A 12,012-nucleotide genomic window follows, 5' to 3' on the forward strand; every position below is an offset into this window, starting at 1 on the left:
CCAGTATCTTTATTTGGTCCTTGATGTGGCCCAATTTGATGTACTGGTGACACATGAAGCCTAGACTTCTCTGAAAACAAGAGGACATGCTGTTCATTCATTCTTTCTGTGAGAGAGGCTCCAGAATAGCACACAACTTAAGCCACAAGTCAACCCCTAACCTCCACAGTTCCTCTGAACTGAAAAATAAAAATAACCAGATTATCATCAGAGGGAATTAGGGGTTGGGGGATTGTGACCAGATTAATAGCTCCCCTTGTAGCTGCCGGTGTCATATTCTCATGTCCGTGGAGGACTACGCTGATGACTCATGCTTAGATTCCCCCAGGATTCCCCAAGTTTCTCTTCTCTGGAAATTCTTCCAAACTGTTTGTTTTCAGAAGCTCCCATGTGTGGGATGATCGACCTGTGTGTGGAATGATCGACCCAATGCTCTCCCTTCTCCACTACTCCTATCAATTAGTGTGCCATCACATTAATAGATACAGTAATTGGACAACTGTTTAAATATCACCGCCTAGGGCATTGTTCCACATGGTTACAAAACATTTGGAGGACTAATTAGCCAATGTTTTTGGGACGACTGACAACCTCTATCTTGATCATGAGGTAGCTCTGACACAAGTCTTGCATTAACAGTTAGGCTGTGAGAAAATCGAGCCAATTCTGACGCTGGCCGCACAAAGCAGACTTGCGTTGAAATGTCTCCATCTAGTGTGTGTATGCTTCTATTTTCGCTACAGCTTGTCTTTATATCAAAGAAAAAACATCTGTGTTATCAGTTGTTTTAATTGTATTTTATTTAATTCATTTAATAATGAATCAATAAAGGATGGAAGAAGGAAGAAAGAAAGAGACAAATAATTTTGTTAAATTTTTTTAATGTTTAAAACCATTGAAGTCAACACCGATGGGATTCAATGCTGTCAGGAATAAGTGTCCCAAAATCCCAGTAGCCTACAAAACATACATGGGCAACAGTTTACCACTAGATGGGAGAGGGGCAACCACAGTGCTAAACGTCCAAAAATAAAAACAAACACGAATAAACCTCCCCATCTGCAATTCACTTACATCACATACTAGCTTGGCATAAATACCTATACCTGACAAGGCAAGGAGGAGGAAAGAATACAATGGCTGTACAGTACTGTATGCAGAAAACTGTCTGGATGAATACAGAGTGCAGGTCTTTACTGTGCCATTACAGTGCTGCATGATTAACATGGGGTTGTGGTCTGGTGTACACAGTTTATACCTCAGATGAGTTGGACAGAGTGGCACTAAGAGTCTAATGTGCTCAGGTAAGGGGTGGTAAAGAGTGAGGATGGAGTACCTCTTAAAACTGGTTCACACCAACACTTCTAGCGTTAAGAGGAGGTGCTATTCTAGAACAACAAGAGCAGGAGTCAAATGTGGCCATGTCATCATCATTAGCACACTGTAATTCATGGGGCTCATTTACATAGCGCTTTTCACCAAGTCTCTGACAGGGCTTCACAGGTACTTTTCATAGATACATGGTTCTTTAAGTGTGCTATATCAATACTTTTATAGAATAGGCAGGCAAGTGATATTGAACATTCTGAAATAACATAAACATACATCGCTAATACAAATAAACATTGCATTTCCACAGATTCACCTTTTACACCTTAGCAGGCGGAAAATGAAACAGTTGTCATAAGACTATGATGAAGGAATGGTAATAGCTGACCCCGTTCCTCGTATGATGTGGTTTTGTACAGAGCTTCAATTGCTGTGCTTAAGTGGAAAAAGTAGGCAGTGCACCACCAACTGCACGAACACAGCATTGATCAAATAGCACCTGGTGCAGAGAGGTTGTTAGGGGCAACCTCTGATCCAGCATGGCTGTCAGTGTCATTAACAATGAACAGCAGTGTGATTGTAGGAAGCCTATTTTCCTGGCAACCTTTTAACTTTGGACAGCTAGAGAAGAAAAAAGGATGAAAAAGAGGCATTTGTGTGCCTCGTCTGTTTTTTTTGGTGAAGGTTCTCCATGCTGCCAAAATGTAATGTTCATGCTTTTTTTGTCAAAGGTGCCCCAACTGAGGGGAGGGAGAATAACCTCTCTCCTCAGTTCTGTGCATTCATCAAACAAGCTGAAAACCAAGAGACCATATTTCAGAGCTTGCAGTTTTAGTTCTAGAAATGATTAAACATGAAAATATTAAAACAACAAAATAATAGTGATACAAAAAAGAAAAAAGTGCAGCGATGAGTGTAAAGGAAGACTGAAGTGAATTTGTTCAGCTAAAAGGTAAGTGGTAACACTGACTAGAAATACCGCTTAATACAAGACTACACTGCAAGTAAAACCCTGACAGATCAAATACTGCAAACTGACTTGGAGGTATGAAACAAACCTCGGAGTTCCTTCAACAACACTATTCTACGACCTCAAAAAACATCAAAAATGTGTGAAAACTAATGTATTACAGTAAGTGAAGTAAGTTTCGACAAAACGTTTCAGAATGACATTACCACCAATTCATTCCACTCTCTAATGGAGAGGGAGAAATAGGATGGACAATAACTGGCTCCCATAGTTCATAAATACAACTTATACCACTTCTTGAAATCAATGTGTGTCTGTTGTCAGACCAAGAAGGCATTTAAATAGTACATACACAAAATCACACTGACTGGGCTGAAATCTACAGCTCCTTTAGCACTATCAATACCCAAAATGTAAACAAAGACTAAAATAAAAATTTAATCAACAGTCCTATAACAGTAAAACAACAACTGCCACCTCAATTCACTTGATTCTTCCTTTGAAAAAATGAAAATGGTGTATGGCATGTTGGTAGTACAAAACAAAACATGGTGCTTTCTTTTTTCTTTTCTTTGTATGAGATGAAAGAGCTGTTATGCATGGAGATGGACGGAGTGTTTTTGAGAAGGGTGCAGTTGAGTCAGGGAGACAGACTTTGTTGCAGGGACCACATCAGATGAAGCTCCATTTGTTGTCATGGTCTGGGATCTGACATGGTGTGTCCTGCTGCCCTCAACCCTGGCTCAGCTCAGAGGAGAGCTTAGCCCAGGCTGGTGATGTTGGCCTTCCCACCAGGGGGCGCCACAATGCGCTGAGTGTTGCGGCGAGGAATGTTATCATCAGTTTGTGCACCTAGGCATGACAGATAAGTCTGTTATCTTGAGGGTCAACTCAAATGAGAAATCTCTGATTTCATACACTGAATATCTTTTTGGATTCGATTAAATGAAAGCAATGTGTTACAGCTGCTGGACAAATGATAATATTTATCCATGTGCTTGGCCTACTACTATGACGTAGTAGAGTGAATTACAAGCGTTGTCCCTTTCAGAGTGGTGCTAGACGTGTACTCACCAGACAGACTGAAGCTAGACTGGTGCAGGTTGCGGACTGGCTGAGGAGCTTGCTGCTGCTGCTGGTGCTGCTGGTGCTTGGCAGGAGAGGTCTTCACCGAGGAGACGGGGGTCATGACCTTGGGTGTCGCAGTCACCTCACACACGGGCCCATCGTAGAGACCCCTGGGGACCCCCCGCAGGTCGGTCAGCTAAAAGGACAGACCCCCACACAACATCAGTGAGGCTGTTCTAATACCACTGTCCAACATCTATCTGAATGCCCATAGACAACCAACAATACCTTCAATGTTTACCACTGTATGCTACACCAACACTGGTAGAAACTTACCCTGCTGCGAGCCTTTATCCTCTTGTAGACATTGTCTGGGAAGGGCTTGCGGATCACGTAGCGTCCACAGCCCTCAGTGGTGTGGAGGTTGCCCTCCTCCAACACTATTTTGCCCTGGCTAATCACCACTAGGGGAGCTCCACGCAACTCTACGCCTTCAAAGATGTTATATTCCACCGCCTGGAGAAGAAGAGCTCTGATGAGAATAGTGTGAAACAGACATTTAAACAGGACAAAAAGATGTGGATGCGCCTCGATGCTAATGGCAGGCCAGGTTCTCACCAGGTTGTGGTTCTTGGCTGAGATGATCTTGCTGATGTCCGGGTCCCACAGCACCAGGTCAGCGTCCGAACCCACAGCGATGCGGCCCTTACGGGGGTACAGGTTGAAGATCTTGGCTGCATTGGTGCTGGTCACTGCCACAAACTGGTTCTCGTCCATCTTTCCAGTCACCTAAAGGAAATCAGGAGATTGCGACTGTCTGATGCAACACCTGAAAGTGTTCATTTGACCAACTTAGCAAAAGCCCCATGACGTCATTCATGACTGAACACAAACAACGAGAGCTAAATTATTACACATAAACAAATATATGTTTTATTTGTGAACACACAGCAGGCTCAGGGGTGTGTGTGTGTGTGTGTCTCCCTCACCACACACTTGTCCCAGATGAGGGACAGTCTCTCTTCAGTGCCATTGGTGCCCTCTGGGATGAGGGTGAAGTTGTCCTTGCCCACAGCACGCTGAGAGGTTTGGAAAGTGCAGTGAGCACTACCAGTCACCTGCAAGTCCCCACTGGAGAGGAACAAAGGGAGAGATAAACAGATATAGTAGATGGCCAGGGCATACCGCCATCTAGTGGAAGATGTATGTACAGTACCACGCCACTAGAGTCCTAGAGTCTTGAGTAGTTCTGTCAGAAGTGGAACACCTACCAGGAGAGTAGAGAGTTGAGATAGTCAGGGGTGGTGGGATCAGGGCTGAGGGGTGGGGAGGTGATGTAGGCAGCTGCCTTGGCCCAGTTCTTACTCCAGTAGTGGGTACCATCTGTGCCCAGGCTGGCAGAGATGGGCTCTCCATAAACCACAGCACCTGCCAAGAGGGGGCAAGACATCAGTGTTAGTATATTAGTAAAGGTGACAGACTCTTATTCACCTCTGAGTAATGATACACAAAACGACAATCAAGATGCACATTTTTTAGAAAAAGCTGCATGTTTACCCTTTTTCCTGGCCATGGCGATAACATCAGCGGCACTCTTGCTCATCACCTTGGTGATGTAGAGGGGGCAATTGGTCTGATTGGCCACCGTGACTGAACGGTTGACTGCCTCTGCCTCCACCTACAAAACAGACACAGACAGAGTGAGCTCAGTCCAGACAGTGCAGACTCAGTGACCTTTCATGTTGAGTTACTGGGAGCTTCACTGCATTCACCAAAAATGGTGACTAGGGATCTGAAAGCAAGCTTTGGAAAGAACACTCTGATTCTTGATCTTTGGGTTACTTGTGTACAACATGTAGTGAGTGCTCTTGATATCACACAGCCTCCATTACTAAAGCTGGAGCTGTTAAGCCACCAACACCACAGTGTGCCTGGTGAAGGTGAAGGTCTAAAGGTCAGAGGTCATACCTCCTCAGGACGGCTCAGGACATGACCCTCAGGCCCAGTGATGCCCAGCTCCAGAATTCTCCGTTGCTCCTACAGACATAGAAGACAAGAGCTTTAATAGCCAGACAAGTAGACAGGGCCAGCAGGGAAGAGATTGGATTGGATTAGAAAGAGTTACCTCAGCAATGATGTCACCATTCTCTGCGTGCACCTGCGCAATGGCTCCCAGATCTCTGATGACACTGAACACCTCATACATCTACAGGAAGAGGAAATCAGCTGGTCAACACACAAAGCCCTTCTTCACAAATGTAAAAAACGGCTTTATTAAGGACTTTGGCCAAGAGAATGATAGTGGAAACATGCCACATCAGCATTATGTGTTACAGGAATCAGCCCAGTGGCAGTCTGACCCAGTCAGTGCTGAGCGGGAAATATATTGTGTATTTACAAACCTCTACCAGAAAGACAAAATCCTTGGTCTAGCAGTCAGTTACTGCTAGTACTTGATTTTCCAGAGAGAAAATGTGCCCATATCTAGTGAGAATGGCTTAAAGGGATGTTCCACTCCATTTACATCTTATAGTTGTTTCTTCTAAAAGCAATCTAATACAAAATATAATTCTGAAATGCCATGCAAGTGATTGTAAATCAGCCATGATTTCTATGGCATGTGCAAGCCTCCGCAAATGTTTACTCTTTCCAACGGCTCTAAATCATAGCAATCTAAAACGCTACAAATCGTACCTGGGAGTCGGAAAGTTGAAAAACATCCTTATAAGCCAAATAGACCAGGAAAGAGTTGACACCTAAAGATAGAAAACTTGTGAGAAAAAGTAGCAATAGAAAAGGGATAGCAAAAGGGGGCAAGACGAGAGTGGAGAGGAAAGGACAGTCAAGGAAGGGAAACAAACCGCGAACCAAGAATTGATATAGAAGTGATTGATTTAGTCCCCCTCCCCTGGAATGAGAGAAAAGTGCTGCTGAGAGCTGTCAGTGTTGCGTACCGTGGTCCTTCACCAGGCTCTCCATCTCATCCTGGATGCCCTTATGCCACTCTGTGATGTCTACGTGCAGAGAGTAGTCACAGCAGGACTTGCTGTCAGCCCATTCTCTCCATTGTTTGAACGCTGCCACAAGGCTGCCACCAGGCTCCGGAACCACATGATCAACTACACACACACACACACACACAAACAAATTAGTGCCACACTTACACACACACACAAAAAAAAAAAAGGGATTTCTATAAAATGTGCTTTAGGGTAAGGCAATGTGGTACATACTGATCATGGTGGTTCCACCAGCCAAAGCAGCGCGGGTGCCCTGGTAGAAGTCGTCTGCTGCTACCATGCCCCGATCGGGCATCTGGAAGCGGGTGTGCACATCAATGCCACCGGGCATCACCATTCGTCCATGGGCATCAATGATCTTCACCCCGCCAGGAACAATGAGGTTCTCTCCGATTTGCCTGGGAGAGGAGGAGAAATGAGAAACAAGAAATTACTGAAGGACAAAAAGAGATATGTACAGTAGGCCTACTCTTTTCTTTTTACAAACAGCCAATATGCAATAACTCAATGCAGTTAAAGACAATAGCCAATAACTGGGTAGACTTACTTAATGACTCCATCCTCCATGTAGATATCAGCCTGGAAAGACTGGTCATCATTCACAATCTTCCCTCCTTTGATCAGGAGACGATCGCTCTGTGGGAAGAGACATCATTTTACATCACTACATAACTCCTGACAGCTGTGTCCACCTGCTCATACTGTAACTGTAGCTACATTCACAACTCTGGACAAAAGGAACAACGCACAGAAACACGTCTATACTGTCCATAAACTTAACAGGTAAAATGTCCCACAGTCAAACTATAGTTTAAGCCTGGATTTATTAATTGTTCTCTGACATCATGCTGCAGGCCTAGGTGTTTAAAAAAATGTTACTATGAGTTTGCTTCCACCCTTCTTTATTGTTCCTCTTGTAAACATGTTTTTGCATCTAAAACATTCAATGTAGCAGCCTAAAGTGGCACCAAATATTGTATGTCTCTACAGCATGAGTAGGCTGACAGAAAAGCACTAACTAAGATTCATAATCTACTGTACTCAGCCAGCTCTTTAATTCTACATTTGCACAATATTGCAATTAGTAAAGTATTTTATATAAGGCTTTATCCATGTAGACAGGAGACCACAGCTATTCCACTGAGGTTATGCAATGAGGTTATGACATCTCAGTCACCATATCAACTGCTCTAGTGTGCAGAGAACCATACAAATGTGATCAACATAAGATAAGAGGGGTAGTTCAGTCAGAGATGCAGTGGACAGCTTTGCTTTGTAGAGCATGAGTTCGGTTAATGGAAGAACAGGAGCACGCACTTGGGAGTAGGACACATAGCCTACCGGTAACTGCATTACCATCTGAGTGGAGGTTGCCTTATTGGGCTGGCCTACTTCTCATCAGGTCTTCCTGAGGGTCTCTGGGGACTGGGGAGTGTGGCTGGCTAACGAGGCCGATAGAGGCTCACTCCAGACCCCACAGCAACCCACAGGATGTAGGATGTCCCCTAGCACACTGACTTGAGTAGTTGCAGAGAGAGACCAAACACTAATGGCCATAGTGGTCACAGCAAGACTTTGAACAGATCACATGACAGGATCTAAAAGGCAATCCTAAAACTGCATTCTTATAGTATGCTCTAACAACTAGTATTCTACTATGTCGGTTAAATGACTTTCTGCACTCAACCTGAAAAATTCAAATACCATAACAAGAATGTAATAAGGTAGCCTACATTGGTTTCCATGCATGTGTGTCCTCATTAATTTTACTTTTAGGGCAATTCCACGGTAACAGATTATAACAAAAAAGTACTTTTGGCACAAAAAAACAGAATTTGAAAACTAAATAAATAACTGTAGGCTAATGCCATGTGCCTTATTAATGTGACATTATTCTCTGCAACCAGTGTTGGAAGGGGCCTAAGAATCTGTGATGAAGACAAATCCGTTGCATGTCATCATTCTCAATGGCAGTTACTTGCGCTACTGTACATAGACTCACCGAACACTTTATTAGGAACACTATACTAATACTGGGTAGAGCCTCCCTTTGCTCTCAAAACAGCCTCAATTCTTCGTGGCATTGATTCCACAAGATGTTGAACATTCCTTTGAGATTCTGGTCCATGATGACATGATTGCATCACACAATTCCTGCAGATTTTTCAGATGCACTTTCAAGCTGTGAATCTCCCGTTCTTCCACATCCCAAAGGTGTTCCATTGGATTAAAATCCGGTGACTGGGAAGGCCACTGAAGAACACTGAACTCATTGTCATGTTCATGAAACCAATTTGAGACAACTTTTGCATTGTGACATGGTGCATTATCATGCTAGAAGTAGCCATTAGAAGATGGGTAAATTGTGGCCATGAAGGGATGCACATGGTCAGCAACAATACTCAAATAGGCTGTGGCATTCAAGCGATGATTGATTGGTATTAATGGGCCCAAAGTGTGCCAAGAAAACATTCCCCACACCATTACAGCACCTCCACCATGAGAAGGTGTACAGGTGTTCCTAATAAATTGTTTTGTGAGTGTATGTGTGTGACTTGCTGGCTTTGCTTTCCCCAGTGTACTCAACAACAATGAAGTCTAGATTTTTTGGAGCAAGAGGTGAGGATGTTGATGAAGTGGTTTGTAACTACTAATGTAATGTTTCCCACTGTTTTCCGGCTGTCTCTCTCGAAGAACCCTTTTGAGTTCCATGTAGAACCTTCTGTGAAAGGGGTTCTACATCAAACCAAAAAGGGGTCAGAGTTTTCCCACAGGGACAGCCGAAGAACCATTCTAGGTCATATACAACCTGTACAAAAAGTGAATGTAACCAATTCAATTTCAGTAATTCTGTTACAGATTTGATTTGGTCATTCTGTTAACGACTTGACCAGTTGTAATCACTTATTAATTCATAACCTAAATCGATATATCAGTAAAAACACCACAAGTAGAGTACTTGGTAGGTCTACCTATACTTCTTACTTTTGTTAACTTTCATTATCATCGCTCCTCTTGAGGCAGAGGAATTATCTTACAGTACACTTTTGTGGGTTTTTGGTAAGGGAATGACCCAGAGACTGGGCAATAATTCTTAAACTTAAGGAGCCAAACTAATGTTAATATTAGTTGACTAGGGTCTATACTTGAACATTAATGAGGTTTGATTTTATAAAGGCCATTAAATACTTTTTTTCTGGTACACCTTAGATGCTTTTCCATATGTTTGACCAGAAGTCAAAGCCTTTGCTTATCCCTATTTTTATGTTGGAAGATGGTTGAGAACTATATTTCTGACTTAATTTCCCCAAAATATAGACTCTTAGCTTTCATTTGACAGCCAATTTCATATGCTCTGATTCATTTCACATTTTGGTCCTCATGGATCCTTTTACACAGAACTGGCCCTTAGTAAATTCAGCACTCAGCATATGAACTGTTCATATTGTAGGCTATATTGTGAAATAAGCTGGAATCAGCACTTTAATGTCTGAAATCAATGCAGGTACCCATTATGGCTGGATGAATATGTACGATCACAAGATGGAGAATAATCGTGGAACACACAGACTTATCAATAATGCACTCAGTAGACAATGGGTTAACCTACCTAGGCCTATCCCTTTGGTGATCTACTAAACAAAATAAATAATTAATGCAAACATTTGACTAGTGTCTTCAGGGTCTTAGAGACGTGAATACAAGACTCATAAAGACCACACAAACAGAATGGCTTGTCCCTGTCCCAGAGCCAGGTTCAGAAATAGAGTCAGTAAATCAACTTCATTAAAAATAGAAATGGGCTATGAAGAGAACCTTGAGAACAAGGATAGACTTTCTCTACTTCACTGACATGTTGACAATTGGGCTATAATTGTGAAACAACTCGGTGACTCTGAGAGGTAAGCTAATACACCTGAGAGAGGACCACAGGTGAGAAACCACAGCTAGCTTTAACAAAGGCACATGCATGATCAGCATCTCATCACTCTTGGCTTTGGGACAGGATGGGCTGAGCCGTGCATGTGCAGGTTCTGATACAATAGCACATCAACCCATGATGCTGTGTACAGAGTTGTGGACTGACAAAGTGAGCAACATTCCAAAGAGGTGGTAGGGAGTGATAGGACAAATCTAAGCCAAATCAAGCTGTCATTGGAGGCCCCGCGGGATGCTGGGATTGAGCCGTCTGTATGCAATGCCTGAGATGTCAAGGGCTTATATAGTCTTCCTCCAGTTGTGAAGGAGATCCGACAGCTGCCTTAAAAATACCACCCCCTCAAAACCAATGCTCCTGTGTTGTCCTTGCAGAAACAAAAATAAAAAATAAAAAAAAAACGTTTTTCCTTCAATAATTCATTTTAGAGAAGAAAAGATTATGTGTAGTTTGTATTTCATTTAAAACATTCCACGCATATATTGCATTATACTATACGCTTCGGCATGCAGGCCACAAAAGCTGCATGATCACAGCTTAGAGCAACCAGCTAGGGTGGATTTCATCCAATGACCTACTTTTCAAAAGAGGTTTTCGCCCTTTCAACTATCAAGTCCCTCCCAACTGTACAATGTCATGGCAAACCAGCCCATGCATGGCATGTCATTGCTGGCATGGCATTGCTGTTGTGTGAGTGGACTGAGAGTCTTTGTTTTATAGACCTAAAGTCTTCACATTTCCCCACCCAACCTGGCATGCATCAGGCCTAGATAATAAAGAAAGAAGAACATTGCAGGGGATTTTCTCTTATTTGTTTGAAATGATATAGGCTTGTAGGCCTATTGAAGCATAGTTGAGAGGCGAGCTTTTGCAATATCTATGGCAATGGATGGCTAGAGATCGGCTCCTGTCTACATCAAATAACTACATGTATAAAATAAACGTAATCAAATCATGAGCATAATGCATGATCATCAATAGCCGTGCTGGCTTTGTTTACACTAAAAACCAGTGCAGGTGGACGGGTGACATAATTGCATGGGGTGTGTGAATGAATGGATTCCCTCTTGACTGCTACTGTCTACTGTCTAATCCCAGTTGCTAGCTTCTTCAGCCACATTGCTAGCTCCAGATTTGAGGAATAACACGACAAGCAACCAAATGTATTTACTTAAAAAACGCGACACAACTCACTGTAATTCGTGGGATGTTTTTCTTTCCCTGGTACCCGGACATTTTTGCGACGCGTTGACCACCTCTCCAGCAGTTGTCACCTCACTGATGTTAGCTAGCTAGCAAAAGACGGCTAGCAATGAAAGGAATGGATGCTCAGATGCGCTGACACCAGTCGACGCCCAGAGCAAATTCTCTCTCCAGTTATTGCTTGCCACAGAATGAGCGACTGAAATTGGGAATAGCTTTCACCTCTAAGGTAGTCGTTGCGAATTTATCAATAGAATATTGTGGCTAGAGTGACAGTGACAGCCTGTCCTTGCGTTCCAGTGCTGCGCAAATCTGTTCCAGACAGTCACCAAAAGGAGGGAGAGAGACAGACAACCAGTGAGGGCCACAACAGCCACCGTGCATGCGCAACGCCCCGCCCTGCTCCGATAAATCGTTATCCCTCCGTAGTCCTTTGATCCTTCATTCATTCCATCCCTGTCACCTGCAGATCAAGTTAGTTAGTC

At 43.2% G+C, this 12,012-nt stretch overlaps 1 protein-coding gene across 1 annotated transcript; it reads right to left on the minus strand.

The window, feature by feature from the left end:
* Positions 1-931: 931 nt before the first annotated feature.
* On the minus strand, positions 932-11,568 carry dpysl2a (dihydropyrimidinase like 2a). The gene is made up of 14 exons (XM_083673705.1): positions 11,519-11,568; positions 6,935-7,023; positions 6,601-6,785; positions 6,322-6,486; positions 6,062-6,123; positions 5,493-5,573; positions 5,336-5,404; positions 4,925-5,045; positions 4,639-4,795; positions 4,357-4,498; positions 3,986-4,156; positions 3,704-3,883; positions 3,374-3,563; positions 932-3,151 (listed from the first exon to the last, which is right to left on the minus strand). Exons 1-14 carry the CDS (start codon positions 11,558-11,560, stop codon positions 3,060-3,062), a joined length of 1,746 nt encoding a protein of 581 aa, XP_083529831.1. The 5' UTR covers positions 11,561-11,568; the 3' UTR covers positions 932-3,059.
* Between the last annotated feature and the right edge of the window lie 444 nt (positions 11,569-12,012).

The sequence above is a fragment of the Argentina silus genome, assembly GCF_951799395.1.
Source record: "Argentina silus genome assembly, chromosome: 7".
Classification (NCBI taxonomy): Eukaryota; Metazoa; Chordata; class Actinopteri; order Argentiniformes; family Argentinidae; genus Argentina; species Argentina silus.